Source organism: Cetorhinus maximus, chromosome 2, assembly GCF_964194155.1.
Source record: "Cetorhinus maximus chromosome 2, sCetMax3.hap1.1, whole genome shotgun sequence".
Lineage (NCBI taxonomy): Eukaryota > Metazoa > Chordata > Chondrichthyes > Lamniformes > Cetorhinidae > Cetorhinus > Cetorhinus maximus.
In genome coordinates this window covers 205,053,921-205,077,486 of record NC_135880.1, presented here as the reverse complement: position 1 = coordinate 205,077,486, position 23,566 = coordinate 205,053,921, and the positions used below count along the sequence as shown (strand labels likewise).

The window sequence follows — 23,566 nt, the reverse complement described above, 5'->3', positions numbered from 1 at the left end:
ATATGTAGGTACAATTTTAATCAAAAAGCAGTGGAAATATCTTGTTCATTTTAAGTGTGAAGAGCAATTGTCTTTTTCAGGTGTCTTAAATTGGATACTTGTGTAGGCCTATGCAGAATAAATCCTTTTTCCAGCTGCTTTTCTTTGTGGATTATAGGCCACCTTTTGTCCTTCTGTAAGGTTAGATTGAAGTCTCAATTTTTTCCACTTCAGTAGCTGAAATGGAAAAAGTGACATTTACGTCATATGAGTAAGCCTTTCTATTATAAATGCTAAAGCTCTTACTATTAAAATGCACTACTATGCATTTTTTTTCACTTTGAGACCTGTGATCACAGCAGAGCTGTTACTGACAAGACCATTTATCTCTCTGTCTTTTGGAAGTAAAATGTTCATTAGCATAAGCTTGGTCAGCAAGCACCTGCTTTCTTTACACAAATAATATCGCATGATGAGATATAAGTAGTGTCAGCAATCCTGCTGGGTTAGAACGTCACTGGAATTTAACCATGCAAACACTACAATCGAAATTATTTTAAAAATGGCAGATTTAATTAACTTCCATTGTTTAAAGTCATAACTTGGAAGGCATGTTAGTTTGTACCATACAGTACTATAGATTTGTACCTAGTGGAGCTCACCCTAATGCTTGTAGTAACATTTTCCTTGTTTCTGGCACATGTTGAAGGGTTAATGGGCCTCTTTTGCTTTGACACTCGAGAGTAAATTTAACCTAACTTGCCAGGGTGGAAATCCATGGGATTGGGTGGAATGCGATTTTACATCCCACCCAATGTTGATCTCCACTGACTTCAATGGAGTGTAAAATTGGGTGGGATATAAAACTAGCATTGCACCCAATCCTGTGAATTTCCCTGTGGGTGGGTTAGGTTGGAATTGTTGTGTCAGACTATATCAAATAGGGACACGGTAGTGTGTAAATTTTTCCTGCCTTTTCCTTGAATACTTTGTTCTCCACTTTTGATATTTACAGTTCTTTTTTGCTTTGTTCTTTTACAGAAAAGCCAGAGCTGGTACAACGTAAGTCTTCCTGTTTAATATCTATGTTTTCTTTGTGTTAGTCGTCCTTCAGAGCACAAATGATCCCATTTGACTGCTGTAAGTGATTTTAGTCAACTATTTTTTCATATTGCATGCACTCTCAAATGATAAACAAGCTTCAGTATCAATTGAACATACTGCATGAGTGAATAATTTAGATCTAATGAGTTGTCTTGGCAGGTTATTAAAAGACCACTCTCAAATTGAAGTTTCTTTTCTCAGCCATGTGCAGCACAACATTTTTGAATGAATTTGGCCAAAGAAACTATAAGTGCATTTGAGTGTGTATTGTTTCAAGATGCAGGTATGTTGACTGCCATATTCTGTAATAGCCTTTTGTTATCAGAAGGAAAACCACATGTTGAAAACAAAAGCCCTGGGATTGAGAGCATTTTTTCCCATTCCTCTTACAATATCAAGTACTTAAGTAAGACTCTATAGGTGCACGTACTGGCCATTATTGGCCCTGTATTGACCATTGCAGGGATGGATGAAGCACAAAAGTGTGTCAGTTGCCATAAATGCCTCAACTGAATTGCCGATGCAAAAGGGTGACAATCAATCTGATTGACACATCTCCCATTTTCTTGCTGCCTCAATTTTCAAGTTGGGCTGCAATTGCACTGAAACAGTGCATCTGTTGAATATCCTTGTAGTCCATTAATATGTCTCTGTGACTCAGGTCTCACTTGGGCTTCAGTTCAAGGGATTGACTGAATTTCTTTCACAGCACAGATCAGCTGGTGTGAGCAGAAAGTTTGGATATTGTTTAAGGACCTGCCCTGATTACTTTTTGTCTTCTCTGGAACAGTCGTGTTTTAGATATCACCATTGTCCAGCGTCTGAGGTAGCTATTAGTTATTAATATTTATCACCACCAGCGGCAAATGCTACTTTCTTTCAATGAAGAAGTTTTTTTATAATGAATTAATGGAATGCATTTTAATCAGGGGTTCTAATGGTGCATGCTGAAATGCTGACCTCATATTGCATTGTTTACTGACTTTGCTTTCTTGAATGCATGAAGTAAATAGAATAATATTTGTTTTAAAGTACTGTTTGTGTCTTGATCAATGCATTATTGATTTTATTCATATCATTTTATTCTGCACTACGATATTATAGAATATAGTTTTTAACACCATAAGGCTGAGTATAGTTGCATCTCTCTTCCTATGCATGTTATGTAAATATTGCTAGTGTTAAATTGCACTGGGTATTTACTCTGTTATCAAAATATACATTACTGTAAGATCTGAGTGTATTTAATATGGAAAAGAACAATCACATTCTTTGGAGAGTATTCAGGTTGCATGACTTGTTTCTTAACGAAAGGTAACCCAAGTGACATGACATCCAGGAACAAATTCTGTGTTTCTACATTTGTTGCGTGTCATGGAATCTCTTGTCCAAGTGCTGTATTGTAATTTGTCATTAAAAACCTAGAAGCAGTTAAAATGCCAGTTTCTAAGCATAACACATCACATGCCCTAACAATACCATGTGAGATTTCTAGGAAAGTTATGTTTAACAATGTAGACCTTTCGTTGTTAAATTATAAGAAATGATATAACATGTTTAACAGCCACCTACTGTTCAATCATTTTAAACGCAAAATTTTATATGCAAAATGGAGGATTTTTTAAAGCTGATTACTGTAATTTTATGTCAAGCTATGATGGCTTCTAATGTTTTTCCTGTATACTTCATATCTAGGGTTGCAAAGGCAGAATTTAAGATTAGAGCTAACCAGATGTTTCCAAAATTATTGTTATAACAACTTCTAAGGGACTGATCAGTACTTGACATTCAACTCTTTATAATGTATGTTTAAAGGACTGTTGTCCTTGGCAGAAGTATGTGTTGCATTTTGGAAAGTATTTATATAGTTGTTGCACCGTTCACCAGGACTTCTGATTCCTGCCCCCTCAGTGGCTACAAACTAAACCAGAGTTGAAGTATGTAAATATCTTTCAGTACTTTGTTTACAAAGCCCGCCACATCATAATTAGATAAATCTCATCAAAAACACACAATACTGTCACTTGTGCATAACAACATGATGATGGAACACTGGCTCCTTCTGATGTGTCCCCTTTGCCAAAGGAAGGTTTGCCAAAAACATTTTGTGACAAGATTATTCCTTTTAATATCAGTACTCCTGCACGCCAGTGTCAGAAGGGTCAGTAACAAGAAGAGTCAAATTTAAGGTTGAGAGATGGAATATGACATTTTTTTAAGCAGCGAAATGTATTGCCTGATGGATTGGTGGAAGCAGATTTCGTAGTAACTTCCAATGGGGACTTGGATAAATATTTGAAGGGAAAAATTTGCAGAGCTATGGGGAAAGGGCAGGGAAGCAGGACTGATAACACTTCTTTCACCACAATGCGCTGATTGCCCTCCTTCCGTGCAGTCGTATACTATGATTTAAATAGCGTGGAGACAAGCAACCCTTCCTTGACTGTCACAGTTGATCCAACTTGCTTTGGTCCAGTGGCGTTATTCTGTTTCTGTAGAACATTAGATGACATTATAATACAAATACATTCATGTTAAATTCCTTTCTTCTCTTCGTCAAGCCAGTTTAAATAAACATCCTTTGGGCAAAAGAGTAGATATCATGTAATGGAGAAATGTAAGTTGATCCAGCACATCTCATAATTCCAGAAGATTTAATAACGGGAAATTACATGTGCTCCGGGGAAGTTTTACTCTGAATTTCCCCCCTATTCATTTTTTTGCCCATGTGCATATGCACTTATTTGACAATGATTAAAACATAACTTCTGAGTGTGAAAATGATTGAGTAAAAGTGCCTAATCTGCTTTGAATTTATGAAGAAGCTACTGTAATAACAGATCACAGAATATATATCATTCTATTCGGAATTCAGTTAGCTTGCCCTGTTATTTGGGCTAATTTACAAGGCCCACTAAAACCATTTTCGTCCCCGCCTATAACAGCACTGAACCTGTGCATTTCCACTACTGGTTGATTCAGAAATGATTTGAATGTTTTAATCTGCACTGTATCACTACTTGCACCTCATCTTCTGGATGTATACAGCAATGGGCTGCAAAATAGGATCATTTCAAGACACCAACAAAACACCTAAGTGGGAATTACTCAATTTTTCATGAAAGATGATGTTAACCCTGCATTTAAAAAAACTTGATGTATTGCACATGCAAATCACAATTTTAATTTATAATAACTCTGCAGTTTACAAACTCATTCTTTCTTTGCGGAGTTGGGGTTTTTCAGATATGGTTTCCTTGACATTGTACTGAAATTAGAAGTTGACCATGAGATTATAACATTAAGTACAATAATTCTGAGTTCAGTTAATTATCAGCTGCAGTGACATGGCAACCAAATTAAGATGGTATATTAGGGGATTGCTTTCGACAGTGAAATGTTATTTTTGGGAGCCTTGTCTAGCAAGTCACAGCTTCTGATTTGCTTTTGATGTTCAAACACATGCAAGAGAGAAGTGAGAAATGAGTGTTAATGTTTGTTTGTGCTTTAGGTCTGAATTTGATTCCGGTTGTAATACAGTGTGCATGAGTCACAGCAGTAACTGTTGTTTTGTGATGCTCTTACGAGTGGTAAGACTGATTGAGTATAAAGTAAGCACTTCAACCATTTTCTTTTGAGTGCAATCATTCAGATAGATGTATCATTCCCCTTTTCTCAAACATTTAGAAATCAGATACCTGTGTAACCCCCCCCCCCCCCGGATAGCTCACGGTCCTACCATTAAACTACTGAGAATGAAATGAAAGTGTGCCCCATTACCCAGCACTGACATCTCTCACCAGATTTTCCTGGATTATTACCTGAGCCATGTTCAAATTGGCATTGGACAAATAAGATTAGAGAAATGAATGTGTGCCTCAAAGACTGGTGTGGGAGATGTGCGTTCCGGTTCGTGGAGCACTGGCACCAGTATTGGGGAAATGGGACCTGTACCATTGGGATGGTTCATACCTGAATCATGCTGGGGCTGGTGTCCTCACATACCGCATAACTAGGGAAGTAAGGAGGGTTTTAAACTATATAATGGGGGCAAGGGATCAAATTTGGGACGATGTGGTAAACCAAAGAGTAGAGTTGAGGCAAGAGAGAAAGGTATTAGTGTGGGAAATGCTAAACAGATTGTGACAGGAAGGGACAGAGAGTACAATCCTAAGAGTAAATCAGCAGATAAGGCTAGATGCTACAAAAATAATAAAAGGACAAAGCTAAAGGCTCTGTATCTAAATGCACGTAGCATTTGAAACAAAACAGATGATCTGATAGCTAAATAAGTAGGATCTGATAGCCATTACAGAGACATGGCTACAGCATGACATAGATTGGGAGCTGAATATTGAAGAGTATGTGACATTTAGGAAGGACAGGAAGTTAGGAAAAGGCAGAGGAGTGGCTCTATTAATTAATGATGGTATTAGCACATTAAGGAGGGATAACTAAATTCAGGAAACCAAGATGAAGACATGGTTTGGGTTGAGATGAGGAATGATAAAGGCAAGAAGTCACGTGGGAGTGGTGTACAGCCCCTTAATTGTAAGTACATGGTAGGACAGAGTATAAAAGAAGAGGTAATGAGAGCTTGCCAGAAAGGTACAGCAATAATGGGGGATTTTAATCTACATATAGACTGGAAAAATCGGATGGGCAAAGGTAGCATAGATGAGGAGTTTTCGGGTTAGTTTCTTAGAACAGCACGTTCTGGAGCCAACCAGTGAGCAGGCTATATTAGACCTGGTATTGAGCAACGAGGTAGGATTGATTGATAACCTCATAGTGAAGTCAACCCTATTGATTATAATACGATTGAATTTTTCATTCATTTTGAGGAAGAAATGAATGCACCCAAAACTAGTATTTTAAACTTAAATAAGGGTAATTATGAGGGCATGAAAGTGGAGCTAGCTAAAGTGAACTGACAATTGAAATTAAGGGATAGGTCAATAGAGGTTCAGTGGAAGACATTTAAGGGATATTTCAGAATACACAGAATATATACATTCCAAAAACAAAAATTCCAAAGGAGAGCCCACCATCAGTAGTTAACTAAAAAAGTTAAAGACCGTATTGAACTTAAAGAAAAATTATATAGTTACACAAAGACAGTGGCAGCTCAGAAGATTGGACAGAATATATAGAACAGCAAAGAATGACAAAAAGATTAATAAGGAGGGAAGAATTAGAGTATGAGAGAAAGCTAGCTAGCTATACAAAGACGGATAGTAAGAATTTCTATAGCTATTTAAATAAGAGAAGAGTTAACAAAGTGTTTATTGGTCCTATAGAAAGTGCATCTGGGGATTTGATAATGGAAAGTAGGGAGATGGCAAATGAATTAAACAGGTATTTTGCTTCAGTCTTCACTATAGAGGACACAAGTAACATCCCAGAAATAGCTGTAAATCAGGAAATGGAAGGGAGGGAGGAACTCGGGAAATTACAATCACGAGGGCCGCGATCAAATTATTGGGGCTGCGGGCTGACAAATCCTCAGGCCTGGCTGGATGTCACCCCAAGAGCTTGAAAGAAGTGGCTAGTGAGATAGCTGATCCATTGGCTTTAATTTTCCAAAGTTCCCTAGATTCGGGGAAGGTTCCATTAGATTGGAAAATAGCAAATATAACTCCTTCATTCAAAAAGGGAGAGAGACAGAAAGCAGGAACCTACATCTGTCATAGGGCAAATGTTAGAAGTTATTATTATAAAAGAGCACTTGGAAAAATTCAAGGCAATCAGGCAGAGTCAACGTGGTTTTGTAAAAGGGAAATCATGTTTAACCAATTTATTGGAGTTCTTTGAAGCATAAAGGGGAATCAGTAGATGTACTGTACTTAGATTTGCAGAAGGTATTTGATAAAATGCCACATCAAAGGTTATTGCAGAAAATAAAAACTCATGGTGCAGGGGATAACATATTGGCATGGATAAAAGATTAGCTGGCTGGCAGGAAGCAGAGAGTTGGCATAAATGGGTCTTTTTCTGGTTGGCAGGATGTAACGAGTGGTGTGCCACAGGGATCAGTGTTGGGACCTCAACTTTTTACAATTTATATAAATGACTTGGATTAAGGGACCAAAGGAATGGTTGCTAAAGTTGCTGACGACACAAAGATACTAAGGAAAGTAAATTGTGAAGAGGATGTAAGAAGGCTACACAGTGACAAAGGTAGGTTAAATGAGTGGGCAAAGATCTGGCAAATAGAGTATAATGTGGGCAAATGTGAAATTGTTCATTTTGGCAGGAAGAATAAAAAAGCTTATTATCTAAATAGTAAGACATTGCAGAGCTCTGACATTGAGGGATCTGGGTGTCCTAGTGCATGAATCACAAAAGGTTAGTATGCAGGTACAGCAGGTAATTAGGAAAACTAATAGAATGTTATCATTTATTGTGAGGGGAATTGATTACAAAAATAGGGAGGTTATGCTTCAGTTGTACAGGGCATTGGTGAGACCACATCTGGAGTACTATGTACAGTACTGGTCTCCTTATTTTAAAAGAAATGTAAATGCATTAGATCAGTTCAGAGAAGGTTTACTAGACTAATACCAGGGATGGACAGGCTGTCTTATGGTTAGGCCTGTATCCACTGGAATTTAGAAGAATAAGAGGCGACTTGATTGAAACCTTTAAGATCCTGAGGTGTCTTGACCAGATGGATGTGGAGAGAATGTTTCCTCTTGTGGGAGAATCTAGAACTACAGGTCACTGTTTAAAAATAAGAGGTTGCTCATTTAAGACGGAGATGAGGAGAATTTTTTTTTCTCTGGGGATTGTGTGTTTTTGGAACTCTCTTCCTCTGTGGCGGAAGCAGAGTCTTTGAATATTTTTAAGGCAGAGCTAGATAGATTCTTGATTAACAAGAGGGCGAAAGGCTAAGGGGGGTAGATAGGAATGTGAGGTTGAGGTTACATTCAGGTCAGCCATGATTTTATTGAATGGCATAGCAGGCTCGAGGGGCCGAGTGACCTACTCATATGTTTGTATTAATTTCTCCTAAAAAAAAAGTACAAAATTAACATAGTAGAAGTCCATGAAAGGGGATAGCCTCATAGCAAAAAATGTTTATTTTTTACCAAATCATTATAGAGCATATAGTGAAGTTTGGATGTCCAAATTTCATTTCTCCATGGATTATATCTGTGCAAGTCATGAAGCCATGGGAACTATGTGTGAAGTTTGAATTTAAGGTCCCATAAATTTCCTCAAACAATTTGTATTTGTTTGACCCTGCAAAGTTCTAAAATTTTAAGCATAGGTCTTGGAGTTTTCTGCTTTTGCTTTTTCCTGTCCATGATTTCCTGACTGTTCGCTTTAGTAGTCAAAAAATTGTAAGATAATCGGTGCAGAAATGGAAAATCCTAGCTTTAATTTAAACCATTTTGCTTTGAAGTTCTGTCCAAACAGTAACAATAACATCTACCTCTAGGTGGCACCAAAGTATGTACTTAAAGGATTCTCTTTGAATTTGTGGTAATATAGGAACAGGAGGAGGCCATTCAGCCTTTCAAGCTTGATCAAATATTTAGTTAGATCATAGCTGTTTTGTACTACAACTCCATTTACCTACCTTTGTTCCATATATCCCTTGATACCCTTAATAGATTTCAGTTTTGAAAATATCAATTAACCCTGTTGGGGAGTGAGTTCCAAATTTTGACTACTCTTTGGATGAAGAAATACTTACTAATTCTATATCTAAATAGCTGATTTCTAATTTTATAGACTCATAGACTTTTACAGCACTACCACTCGCGATCCGCACTGGGCGGGCCTTAATTGGCCCACTTGTGTGAAATTGCGGCGCTGAGCCGATCGCAGTTGGCTCCACGACAGACCCTGCCCGTTCTCACTGAGCCCACCCGACCGATGTAAAATCCTGGACTTAGAGTGTGAATGCTACCACTTTGGCAATGGATTATTCTAGGTCTGAACTTATTGATTAGATTATTATTGTATTTACTGTCTTGCTAGCTGTTATATTGTAGGACCAACTCAGCGATAGTGTGCTCTGAGAGTTCATCCACACAATTTGGAAGGTGCTTTGCTGAGTCAGGCCAGAACTTAAGTTCATTACTTCCTGCTGATATGTAGCCATGTTATTTTCCACTCAAGATGGTTTCTCTTCAGTCCTTGCCCCAGTACACTCTTGCTGACGCCAGAAAATTGCTCAGTGTGGTAATTCATTTGGGCTTTCATTTGAATAAGGAAGATGAGTTTCTATAGAATGGCATTTGCTGCCATCTCACGAGCTTTGTGTTCAGTCCTAGGTAGACCTGCAATGGTCCCTGTTCATTGACTTTTCCAATCTATTGATGGCCTTCTTCCATTGACTTTACCAATTCCTTGGGAATGCATCAGGATAAAGCTTCCCTCATAGCCTATACTTCATGAAGGAGACAGTTACTAACTTGCATCTCCTCGAGCTAATTTCCAAACCACTTTCACCAGAGGGATGACTTTGCACATAGCTGTGAAGGAATTAATGCCATAACATTTCAATATCACTGGATCCTTCCAAGTCACCAGCAACCATGTGTGCCAAGTAAGATAGTCTTCTGTGCACCACTGTGTCAACCAGGTAACAGATTTGAGTGAAAGGGACAACAATGTTATCACTTCCTCAGAGTAAAGCAGACATTAGTTTTACACGGCATAGAACTTTTGCTGGCAATATGGATCTTCGTGCTGCTTCCCTCTCGCCATTTCCAAGGCCTGTATGAACCAAAATGTCTTCTGTTCTGTTGATGTCCTGTGATGTCAGATCCTCATAAGAATTAATAACCAAAATCCAGTGGGCAGTCTTCATGCCTTCATTATACAGTAGTCCGCTATTTGAATGAATCAGGAAACTGGAGGAATGACGATTTGGAGGCCACGACTACCAGTTTCAGCCCTAGCTGATAATACCCCAATGGTCCTGTCTTCCCACCCCCGCCCCTGCCCCGCAGCCACCCCTGCTTCCCCACCAAAGAAACCCAGAACTTCCAGCTACCTACATTCATATGTTCTGTTGTCAGCATCATACAGAGGCTCCAGGTCCTGCCCACAGCTTAGAATTAGTCTCAAAACAATTAGATTGAAAGCTAACTGGTAGAAAAGAACTTTACTTCATAGATTCCAGTACATTTGCTGTTGGACTGCACAGGGGTCATTTTAATTTGCATCGTTGTTCAAGGGGAGTGAATCCATTCAGATCAATTTGTTCTGAACTTAAATTCGCGGTGAGTTTGAAGAAGAGGTTTAAGTTTTTTTAATATGAAGTTCCATAGCCCCTTTTTGTTACTTACTAAGTGCCAATCTCTCCGCTTTCTTTGCCTTTAAGCAAGATGTTACAAAAAAGATCAAAGGGAAAGATTATTTTTGTCCTCCACAATTAAAGATAATTTCAAGTTGTCTTTTGCTTCCAGTATTTTAAAACTCCATTATTTAAAGACCAGAGAAGATTTTCTTTTTGCCTTGTTTAAAATTTCACTACAAATAGCAAGCAGAGAATATTTTCACTGCTTGCTGTTTGTAGTGGAACTTGAAACAAGACAAAAAGGACAGATTTATGTCATTATTCCAAACAATATACAGAGGAAATTTTCCCTCAATGAAATCTGAATTCTTTGAGAGTGCACTGTTTCTCGGCGCTATAGAAGTGAAGGATCTTTCTGATTGTTTACTCTCTTCAGCAGAAATTAAAGTTGCTGTCAGTGTCATGTTCCTTTTTTTTCAGGCTTTGACTGACTTTGCTTAGTGCAGTTTTATTTTTCTTTAGTCTTTTTTACACTTATCTGTGGACCTTGTTTTTGGCTTGAGTCATGTCTGTATTGTTATGAAACCATATGTATCTTGTGTTTCCTTTCTTTTCTCCTCTATAACTTTCATTGTTCCATTAGCATGAAAGACAGCATATCATGAGAGTAAGCACCATCTCTTTACCTATTTTTGTTGATTGAGACTATGTACTTCCATAACATTAAAAAGCCAAATACTATAATAGTATATATAAATATGGTAGAGAGAGAGCTTCATGTGACTGTCACCCCTTCAACTTTAAAAATCTGATACTCCTTCTAAGGAGTGTTTTGGAAGTGACAGCATATGAATTGTTCATGAAAAAATGCTTGGTCTTAGTTCAGATGAAGCCACATACACTGAGTGAGACTCAACTTATTTATGATGTGACGTGAACCTCGAAATCACTTAATCGGCAATAATTTATTCACATTCTACCATATGTTACGTTTTTAATGAAATGAATAGACTGCTGATGGTAGTTGGCAGCAAACCTGAAATATCATTGAAGACTGAGAAAAGCTATTATGATATTGTTGTACTGCGGGATGCAACAATACTGTCACCTGATTCAGAGAAGGATATGACAAAACAAGTTTCAGTAAAGTAACAATGAAATTAGAGGCCTATTATAATTTTACATTTTTGTTACCTTTTTCTTACATTATTTGGAAGTCTGTGAGAGATTGAGTGTGGGTGTGCCTTAGAAGCAAGCTGCAAGAAAATTCTCTCTCTCTCTCTCTCTCTCTCTCTGTCTCAGCTTTGTTAAACTAAACGTCTCATAAGGATAACTCATCTGTTTTTTTTGAAAGTCTGCACAGTTGTGTTAAGTCAGAGTAATCAAGGACAGTTTCACCACCAGATCCATCTGAAAGAACTTCCAGATCTATTGTGACCAGAATATTGTTAGATCAACAGCATCAAGATCTCTTTGAATTCTATCCTTTTAAAAGAAACTTTCCAATACTCCAGCCTCTGCAGGGGACTGTGTTTTGTTTTGTCCTGTTTTGTATTTGTGTGTGAGTGTATGGGGGTTCGAATATCTGCTTTTTTAAAAAAGGGGAAAATTGTTACACTTCTAAACTAAAACTTGTATGGTAACCAGTTTATTAACTTGTTTTTCAAAAGTAGCTTCTTTTATAATAAATCAATATTTTTGTGTGTGCTGAAAGATGCCTGGCTAGAGTATTTTTATGCTGGGAATAACAGTATCAAAGGGTAACAATTGGCCAGTTTTGTGGGTGAGTTAAACATTTAAACTATTGTTACCATCTGTGGAGAAGTGGGGTTAGAATTAACTGCGCACTTCTCCCATCACAGTCCATAACATGATGTAGAAACCAACATGCCATAACAACTAAGACACAGCACTAAATTTTTGTCATAACTTATATATGTATGTAAAACTGGTAGTCACAACATTCCATCACTTATATAGTGGAAGATTGTGGTAATTTTTCTAGGATTTTTCCTTTATTTCCTGTGGATAAATTTTATACTTTTGCTTGTATGCTTTGGTCCTCTCTGTTAATGAACTGACAACTTGCTTCAAAATTGTACATACAGTTGCTACAATGATGTGAATGCATTCTCCCCCTTTCTGCCCAATTCACAGAGGGGCCCTTTTGTTCTCCCTGTTCAGGCCCCAGCTCACAGTGACACTGTACATCAGGTCTTATTCACACTTACACTTTTCTCTATTGCACCCATTAATTCGACCCAGAAATCTTCTCCATCTTCCCCCAGTCGTTCTCGCGCTCATCTCCCTTTCTGTCCTCATTTGAAGCTGCCACACTTCCTTCTGCTCTTGTCACTTCATCCTCCCCCTCCCCACTATCTCAGTTCACGCTGGCACTACAACCGCCACCTCCCTACCTCTCTTCTCTACCCGTTGCTTCTGTGCTGCTGTTTCAGCCAATAGAACACTGCTGAAAGCAGTCTCCTCCACTCTTCCCTGCAGGTCATTGCTGATAGCTATGAGCAGGAGTTCAGGAGCAGCAGTGAGAAGCATAGCCAGGAACAAACCAGCCACATCAAGCTCGTGGATGCAGAATCCATAATGCTGACTGTGTGAAATGTGGATGATTGGCATCTACACATGTTGAGGGGTTACCACAAAAATTGAGTGGCGCATCCTTGATAGCAGCCATGGGGCACAATGGACCTTCTTCACTGCAGGTTTAGCTCCCTTTCTGAGTCTGGGTTATGCTTATATGCTTTCATTGTGCTTTCAGCCTGGCTACGAGAAGATTCTAGCAGCCGGATGAAAAATTAGCAAAGCTACTTAAGTCTATTGTTAGCCTATCTCTGGTTAATTGATCAGAGATGCTGTGGAGAAGTCTGATTCTCAGGCTACACTAAACTCCTGATTTGAAGTTTGTTTGAGTGATGGGAGATGAGACGTTAGGATTAAGAAACGGTGAGAACCCTGGGCAGCCTCGAAGAGCGCTTCATACCCAGTAGCTGTAGATTACATTAGGTTCCCATTCATCAGAACTGCAAGCTGCTTTTGTGGTAAGGTTGTTATTCCTCAGCTAGGCCACCAAGTAGAGTGCATTTAAGTGACAGAGTAAAACACTGCAACGTGGAATTGTTTCTCTGCCATTCTTAGTAATGGTTGGGCAGTCAGCATGTTAATAACAGAGACACTTGAAAGTGAGTGGGATTTGGGAGAGGAGTGTACCCCAGGGAAAAGAGTGCAGAAATCATCAGTGAGCACTGGCGGTGACATAATACCAGTGGCACCCTAGAGCATTGGCAATTTATGGGAAACAATGTCCAAAAGAAGTTCACTTTTCAAAAAGCAGACATACAAGTGGGTCAGAACTTCCATGGAGTGGTAACCATAACCGGATTGCCACTCCACTGAGTCAGGAGCTGCACATTTCTCCCCGACCTGCTGACTTGGGGCTGCTGTGAAATGTGCAGCATACTGGCTCCTGAAGCTCTTCAGTCTAGGGCAGCAGCGTTGGGGCAAGTGAAGCCACACCCCTGTTTTACGGCACTAGCTGCATAAAGCGGATAATTTTAAAGGCCCCAGCTACTTTTAAGTAGCCAAGGAGAAGGTAAGTGTACAAGGTAAATGGGTAGGATAGGGGGGGTTGGTGGTAGAATGGGTCGGGAGGAGGGATAGGATGGGTTGGGTGGAAAATCGATTGCCAGTAGGGTTTAGGGAATGTAGTCGGTGGTTCAGGAGGTTAGTGGGGTGGGGGGGAGTTTGGGTTGGGTTGGGGAGGGCATTGGAGGGTCAGTAGTATAGTTAGCCTAATTTTTCCTGGATAACTATTCTGTTAAGAGAGTCAGGACCATCCGAGGTCTCCAATTTCAATCGGATTATTGGATGGTTCCCAGTACAGGGTAATTGCCAATCAGAAGTTTGAACTTCCCGGGCAGTTGCTGTGCAGTCACTGAGTGAGGTCATCCAGGTGAGGGGGGTGAAGTACCCCAGAACCCAGCACACCATCTGGGTTCTGGGGTAGCTTCCAGTTGCGCCCCCCACGCCCATTCCCGCTACCACTACCTCCGGGAACAGAAGCTCTGGGTCAGTGTTACCTAAGAGTACAAAATATCTATATTACTATAAGTAATCTTTATTTTAACATCCGTCCTTTTATTTTGCTGAAATAGCTGTTGCTAAATAGAGTTCTGTTTCCCCATACTTAGAATTGTCCCCTTCTAGGTATGGCAACATGTAGTACAAGAGACCATGGAAGCCAGTGCATCACACTCTATTTTCTTTATTTTTGGAGTGTTAACCTTGCCAGGCTTTGGAAACAGTGTCTGAGAAACGAATCAGAAATGAGAACTTGAAAATTGTATTCAGTTAATGCAAAAAAAAATTGATTGTTTCTCAGGGTTGCTGCTTCAGGTTTTGATATTTTGGACCTTTAAAGTAGCAAATGAATAAAAAGGATACTTCAGATTTCTATTCCATCTGTTTGACGCTGTTTCAATTATAAAAGGCCGTGTGTTGAAGTTCTGACTCATCTCTGTCCAGGAATGGTGTTTGCACATTGCAATGATGAATTTCCATGGCACTGACTGATCAGTGATTAACTATCCACTAAGTTCTGAGCAGATGTGATTGTGCAGCAAGTTTCTGTCTGGACTTTTGTACAATTACGAAGTTACTTCAAGGTAGGGTTAAACTGAAGATGCTGAAGGTATATTTTCTAGAAAAATAATCTTTTATTCCCTTTTTATTTCTTTTCCTCCTTTGAGTGTGCACCATTCTCCTGCCCTACAGGATGAAAACGTAGTACTCTCAATCCTCTTGTTAATTTTCTCCATCACTAGGATGGGCACGAGAGTGGCCCTGTTTGATATTTCCTCTGTGTTTCTCTCTCTCGGAAAGCACTTTATACAGTGCTCTCCCCTGAAGAGATTGGGAAGGCACTTTTTGAAGAATTTTCCAGCTTGTGAACCTAAACATGAGAACACTTACTATTTATCTTAAAAACAAAATTTCAGACTTGTATAAATGCAAATCAAACAATCTAGTTCCTCTCTCAAACAATTCATTGCTTTACTTCTCTCTGGTCAGAGCTATCAGAACTCATTTGCACCAGTGACACCACATTATCCTGCCTGTTAATGAGAAAGCACAGCAGTGAGACTTCTCCCCAGTTTATGCCAACATTGAAAGTAACAAAAGATGACCAACAGATTTTGAAGAGCTAAGATAGTCCAATAAAATACTGAAATCTTAAAAGGATCTATGAGTGCTGAAGGCGCATACTTTATTTTCTAGTTGGCAGAGTGTATGCTTGGAAGTTGAAAGTTCCAGGAAAGGTATTTTCTTTTAAAAGAAAATTGCATGCCATTATTATTTTTATTTAAAAAATCCCACACTGCACAAAAAATGTGGTTTACAGAGACAGGTCTGGGTAGATGAAATTTTTGTACTCTACAGTGGGACCTAACTGACTTGTCTTCCATCTGGCACTAGCTCTCAAATGTACTCTTATTTATTATGATCCTTCACATTTCCCTGTAAATGTTGAGCTCCGCAATTTCAATATACACAAACTAGACTGTAATTTTGAAATTAGTTTTTAAACAAACACAAGTGGTAGGTTGTTGTATTGTAGTGTCGTAGCATCATACAAATAGGAATGTAAGTGCAGGTAAAGCTCAATATTACACTAACCTTGCTAGGTAAGTACAGATAAAGATAAAGACAGTGAAAGCATATCTTAAAATGCAACTGTACCCATTCTAGAACAGAATAAAAGTTTTTTATCGTAACATGGCAGCAGAAAAGATTCTTTAAGATAAATATTTATTTTTAAACCTGCATTTTTGCAGTTAATTGGTTTATATAATGTTTTAGGTTACAAACATTAAGTAAAGGAACCTGTAAGCAGCTCTCTGAAATCATCAGATTTAAGTTTGATTGTAACCAGTAGTGGGAGAAATGAAGCAATCAGTGTTGTAAAATAGCAGGCAAAAAATCCTGCCCTCCAATTGCTCTGACTGACTGATGAGGAAAACTTCAAATCTCTGTAAAGCAAATCTCATTTTTCTTGTGGAATATCAATAATTGATACATAGGAATGCCAAGTATTGACAGATAAGAGTGTAAATATGCCTACTGATAAATTAAGAGATGAGAGGGGAACTGGGAGACAGATCAGTCCCACCATCTTTAATGCATGTTTGACAACTCCTGAACTAATTATTTATATATCTACAATTTTACTGGTGTGCTACCACATTGCAGTGATTAATTTATTCAATACATTAATATATAGCAGTATGGTGACACGTGGTCAACAGTTGTAAATTTGTTTGTAGTTGATACGCTACAATTTTGGTAAACTTTTGAGTATTTAATTGCTGTGCTGTGTTGGTACTAAAATGCACTAATTCATGAAGCGTTAGCACATGGGTTCTTGCTAACAATTCTGCACATGGCATGGGGTGGCTTAGATTCTGTGTCATTGGAATTGTGCAGAGGGGAAACTAGATTATTCCACTTGAGAAGGAAGTCTTGAATTTAAAATTCTCATCCTTGTTTTCAATTCTCTCCCTCTCTCGGTAACCTGCTCCAGCCCTACAACCCTCTAAGACTTCAGCGTTCCAACAATTCTGGCCTCTTGTGCATCCCCTGTTTTAGTTATTCCCCCATTGGTGGCCATACTTTCAGCTGCCTGGGCCTTAATCACAGGAACTTCCTCCCCAAACATCTCCATCTCTCTCCTCCTTTAAGATGCTTGTTAAGGTATGCTACTTTGACCACACCTGGAGTATTGTGTGCAGTTTTGGTCTCCTTACCTAAGTAAGGATATACTTGCCATAGAGGGAGCTCAGCAAAGCTTCACCAGACTGATCCCTGGGATAGCAAGATTATTTTATGAGGAGAGATTGAGACGACTAGGCCTGTATTCACTGAAGTTTAGAAGAATGAGAGGGGATCTCATTGAAACGTATAAAATTCTGACAGGGCTGGACAGACGGAATGCAAGGATGATGTTTCCTCTGGCTAGGGGGTCTCGAACAAGGGGTCACAATCTCAGGATTTGGGGTAGGCCATTTAGGACTGAGATGAGGAGATATTTCTTCACTCAGGGTGGTGAACCTGCGGAATTCTCTACTACAGAAGGCTCTGGAGGCCAAGTCACTGAATATATTTAAGAAGAAAATAGATTTCTGGACTCAAAAGGCGTCAAGGATTATGGGGAGAGAGAGTGGGAGTATGGCATTGAAATAGAGCATCAGCCATGATCATATTGAATGGTGGAGCAGGCTCAAAGGGCCGAATGACCTCCTTCTGCTCCTATTTTCTGTATCTAAGATTTTGGTCACACGTTCTAATCTACTTGTATGTTTAGATGTCAAATTTTACTTGATAGCACTCCTGTGAAGCACCTTGAGACATTTTACTACAGTATAAGTGCTATATAAATGCAAGTTGTTGCTGTCAACTGACCAATAACACTCTTGTGTCTCTCTTACAATCCTGCTGTACCAGCATTGACAAATCCCTAAAGCGTTGTTTCTAATAAAGGGGCTGTCTGGGAATCAAAACAGAGGGTAAAGATAAATAAATGAGCTTTTTGTTTTATATTGAACGTAAAGTCATAATTTATTCTTTCAAAATTATTAATGTGGACTTTGCTTGAATTTTGCATTAAAAATCTGTCAGTTTTTCCATTTCCCATTACTTGCTTTGGTATAACCTGCCTCAGTCATGGGGATTGAGGGTATCCAAAGGAAACACTTTTACAATACATGAGGATGTCCATAGGAAACAATATTACAATACATGGGGGCGGCATTTTGCTTTGTGTGCAATAGCCAAAATACACCCACAATGTGCTGGACACTTGACTTCAGCAGAACCAACTATGATGAAGATTTTCTTTCAGAGGGTGATGAGTTTTTGGAACTCCCTTCCTCAAAAGACGATGGAAATAGAGTCTTTGAATATTTTTAAGGCAGAACTATATAGTTTCTTGACAAGCAAGGGGGTGAAAGGTTATTGTGGGTAGGTTGGAATGTGGAGTTGTGGTTACAATCAGATCAGCCATGATCTCATTGAATGCCGGAGCAGGCTCAAGCAGCAGAGTGGCCTACTTCTACTCCTAATTCATGCGTTTGTATGCTGTTTATATCAGTTAAGTGAACCTTTTCTGCACTGCTAATGCAATTATATCCCCTCTTAAATAAGAAGACCAAAAATGTACACAGTACTCTAGATGAGCTGTCACCAATACCCTCTACAACTGTAGCAAAACTCCCCTACTTTTATATTCCATTCCCCTTGCAAAAAATGACAACCTCCATTTGCCTTCCTAATCACCTGCTGTACCTGCATACTAACTTTTTGTGATTCGTGTGCCAGAACACCGAGAACCCTCTGTACTGCAGAGTTCTGCAATCTCTCTCCACGGTTCCTGGGTTGAAGGGGTTTATTTTATGAGGAAAGGTTGGATAGGTTGTGCCTGTATCCATTGGAGTTAATAAGAATGATCTTATTGAAACTTTTAAGATCCTGAGGGAACTTGACAGGGTGGATGCTGAAAGAATGTTGCTCCTTGTGGGAGAGACTAGAACAAAAGGCCACAGATTAAAAATTAGGGGCTTCCCATTTAAGAAGAAGATGAGGAGAATTTTTTTTTCCCAAGAGTCTTTAGTCTGTGGAATTCTCCCCCCTCCCCCCAGAGAGTGGTGGAGGGAGGATTATTGAATATTTTTAAGGCCAAGTTAGATCCTTGACTGAAAAGGGAGTCAACGGGTTAAGGGGCTAGACTGGAAAGTAAAGGCCACAATCTGATCAGCCATGATCTTATTAAATGGCAGAGCAGGCTTGAGGGGCCTACTCCTAATTTGTTTGTTCATATGTTTGTATGTATGTAACTCACTTCCACTTAAAATTCCATGATCATTAGCACTGTTGTGTGAATCTGTTTAAGTGTATTAGACTTTAGTTATTATGTAAGCTGTAGGTTTAACTGTTGATCATAAAACCCAGTGACTTTGGAAGTGTTTTGACAATTTTTATTGAAACCTTTATACATACAGGAGTTGATGCTTACTGACGCACATTCGGCATTTGGCCCAGTTAATGGCCAGAGGTGTTGAAACATGCAAATTCATTCCTGGAGTATGGAACAGAGTGCTGATAAATTGGGTAACAGCTGAGTATACTAATGAAATCCCAGGGATCCAGAGCAGAATTGGCACGATCAAGTAGGACAGCCATTACTATGTTGCTTATATTGGAATCCTCATAAGGAATTTTAAACAAGCTGAAAACATTTTGCTAGGTGCAGCTGGTATAGTGAGTTCTCGGAATCTAGAATTTGAACTAACTAGTCAGGCATTTGGGATTGTAATAAACTGTTTATTAATTGTGCATATGAAGTGCCAAAGAAAATGTTTCCATCTGTGTTCACTGGGTCAGGGCTAAGAAAGCTGTGAACTTCCAGTAGTGGTAAACACCCTACCACTATCCCAGCATCATAACCTACGCTGCACCATTTGTCTCTGGCAGAAATGTCTGGTCAAGGTAAAGGTGGTGTTAAACAGTACTGTAAAGTTCTCCGAGACAATGTCCAGAGAATCACTAAGCCTGCCATTCGCCACCTTGCTTGTCGTGAGGGCATTAAACGTGAGGAAACCCGTTCTGAAGGTTTTCTTGGAAAATATCATCGGGGACTATATCGAACACGCTATACACAGGACTGTTACTGCCATGAAAATGGTCTCTGCCCTGAAACCCCAAGGGATCCCTCTATGGATTTGGTGGTTGAGAACTGTTAAAATATCTCAAACAGTCCACAGTTGAAACATTAGCGTGTTTGTTTTCTTCTTGGATGCTGACAGACCTGCGAGTGTTTCTAGTACTTTCAGAAGGCGAGACCAGGCACAGTAACATCACGGCAGCATTTCAAGGGACCTAAAGCAAAAGACACTTCTTTTTAATTGGGAGAAGAAACAGATTTTCCAAGTGTTGAATAGAAATAAACACAATGATAAAACAAGTAGTTGATTTCTCTAGAAGAGATCCTGGTGTTAAGATTTTCTGTGCCAGTTGCAGCATTAGATTTTATTTCTCACAGTTGAATGAATACAGTAGCTGAGAGCTAATGTAAGACCCATATGCTCTTTTCAATAAAAATATTTTCTTGAGTAGAAATATAGAAATGTGCTAAATATATGAACAAAGAAACCTTTGAGCATTTTAGATGAAGTGTTGGCTGGTGTGTGTGACAATATACAACACATAAAGGAGGATTCCTTTTTGCATTTAATAGAATTAAAATTAGAATTAAATTAGGACTAGAAGTAATAGAAATATGAATTAAATATGGTGGCAGGAGTGCACACACCACATAACCTGCTGGGAAAAGAACAGCAAGACCTGGACAATATTCAGGCTTTGGCTGATAAGTGGCAAGTAACATTCGTGTCACTAAAGTGCCAGACATTGACCGTCTCCAACAAGAGAGAATTTAACCATCTCCCCTTGAACATTCAACAGTATTACTATTGCTGAATTCCCCACCATCAACATCCTGCAGGCTACCATTGAACAGAAACTTAACCTGACCAGCCATACAAATACTGTGGCTACAAGATCAGGTCAGAGGCTGGGAATTGTGTGGAGTGTAACTCACATCTGACTTGGCAAAACCTTTCCACCATGTACAAGACACAAGACAGGACCATGATGGAATACTTTCCAGTTCCTTGGATGAGTGCAGCTTGAACAACACTCAAGAAGCTCAACACCATCCAGGACAAAGCAGCCCGCTCGATTGGCAACCCATTTGCCACCTTAACAACAACTTTTATTTATATCACACCTTTAACGTAAAGAAACGTCCCAAGGTACTTCAAAAGAGAATGATAAAATAAAGTATGACACCGAGCCACATAAAGAGGTATTAGGTCAGGTGTCCAAAAGCTTGGTTGAAGAGTTAGGTTTTAAGAAGTGTCTTAAAGGAGAAAAAGAAGATAGAAAGGTGGAGAGGGGTAGGAGGTGTAATTCCAGAGCTTGGGGCTTGGGCAACTGAAGGCACGGACACCAGTGGTGCAGCAATTATAATTGGAAGTGCACTAGAGGCCAGAATTAGAGGAGCACAGATATCTCGAAAGGTATGGGATTGGAGGATATGACAGAGAAAGAGAGGGGCAAAACCATGGAGGGATTTGAAAACAAAGATGGTGATTTTAAAATTCAGACGTTGCTTGACAGGGAGCCAATGTAAGTCAGTGAGCACTGGGTGATAGGGGAAGGGCATTTGCTGAGAGTTAAGACACGAGCAGAAGAGATTTTGGTGAGCTCTAGTTTACAGAGGGTAGAAAGTGGGAGATCAGCCAGGAGTGCATTAACCATTCACTCCCTCCACCATCGGCAGCAGTGTGTACCATCCACAAGATGCACAGCAGCAACTTGCCAAGGCTCATCAGACAGCACCTGCCAAACCCACAACCTCTACCACCTAAAAGAACAAGGGCTACCAGCACATGGGAACATCACCACCAAGCTCCCTTCAAAAGCACTCACTGTCCTGTCTTGGAATTATATCACCATTCCTTCTACCACTGCTCCATATAAGCCTGTCACATCTACAATTGATTTCACTCGCTCACAGACAAACAGCCTGTTTCTTCTTTGTTATAAACTTAATATAAACATTACCAAATAAAGTTCTTGTAATTTGCAGCCAGATTTTCTTTAAATAATTTGGAAAATAACTATGCAGCCAGATTTTCTTTAAATAATTTGAAAAATAGCCAAAAAGATATGAAGAAACAGAAGGGAAGCATCTGTTGAGCTCACTAATTGCTATTAATCCATCCTGGGCAATTATAAACAGTACTGCTCAGACTGTCGAATCTGCCTTCTCAACTAGCAGAGCTACAGCTCTAGGAAAAAAATACTACATTAAGGCCAGAGCTTTGGATGAAACTGGCATTCAGGTGAAGAGTAACAAAAATAAAAATAATTTGCATTTATATAGAACTTAACCAAGTCCTCACGATAAGCCTAAATGCTTTATAAACAGTGAATCACCTTTGAAGTGGTCCCTGTTGTTCGGTAGGTGAACCAGTGGCAGACAGTTACTGTTTTAAAGATTCTTTCAAAGGATCGGGGCATTGCTGGCTAGGCCAGAATTTATTGCTCATTCCTAATTGGCCTTCAGAAGGTGGTGGTGAGCTGCCTTCTTAAACTGCTGCAGTCCATGTGGTGTAAGTGCACCCACGGTGCTGTTAGGAAAAGAGTTCCAGGAATTTTGACCCAGTGACAGTGAAGGAGCAGCGATACAGCCCCAAGTCAGAATGATGTGTGGCTTGGAGGCGAACTTGCTGGTGGTGGCGAGCCCCTGCAAGTGCTGCCCTTGTTCTTCTCGGTTGTAGAGGTGCTGTCTAAGGAGTCTTGGTGAGTTGCTGCAGTACATCTTGTAGTTGGTGTACACAGATGCCAATGTGCATCGGTGGTGGAGGAAGTGAATGTTGAAAATAGCGGATGGGATACCAGTCAAGCAGACTGCATTGTCCTGGATGGTGTCAAGCTTTTTGAGTGTTGTTGGAGCTGCACTCATCCGAGTCACTGGAGAGTATTCTATCACGCTACTGACTTGTGCCTTGTAGATGGTGGACAGGTTTTGGGGAGTTAGGGGGTGAGTTACTCACTGCAGAATTCCTAGTCTCTGACCTGCTCCTGTAGCCACAGTGGCCTATGGTGGACCATATAGCTGGTCCAGCTCAGTTTCTGGCCAATGGTAACTCCCAGGATGTTGATACTGAAGGATTCAGCAGTGGTAATGCCATTGAATGTCAAGGGGCGGTGGTTGGATTGTTGGAGATGGTTATTGCCCAGCACTTGTGTGGTGCGAATGTTACTTTCCACTTATCAACCCAAGCCTGAATGTTGTCCCGGTCCTGCAGCATAGGGGCATGGACAGCATCAGTATCTGAGGATCTGCAAATGGTGCTGAACATTGTCAGCAAACATCCCCAAATCTGACCTTATGATGGAGGGAAGGTCATTGATGAGCAGCTGAAGATAGCTGGGCTTAGGACACTATCTTGAGGAACTCGTGTAGTGATGTCCTGGGACTGAGATGATTGATCTCCAACAATCACAACCGTCTCCCTTTGTGTAACAGGTGGAGAGTTTTCTCCCTTATTCCCATTGATTCCAGTTTTGCTAGGGCTCCTTGATGCCCCA

General features: G+C 39.7%; 1 protein-coding gene across 4 annotated transcripts in view; it reads left to right on the top strand.

Annotated features, from left to right (window-relative positions):
* Positions 1-23,566, top strand: part of gramd1ba (GRAM domain containing 1Ba) — a 500,575-nt gene that overhangs the window by 397,107 nt on the left and 79,902 nt on the right. For all 4 annotated transcript variants that reach the window (XM_078531845.1, XM_078531813.1, XM_078531836.1 and 1 more), the window contains one exon: positions 1,021-1,041. In XM_078531845.1, coding sequence (XP_078387971.1) covers positions 1,021-1,041 — 21 coding nt within the window. The remainder of the gene's footprint in view (positions 1-1,020; positions 1,042-23,566) is intronic.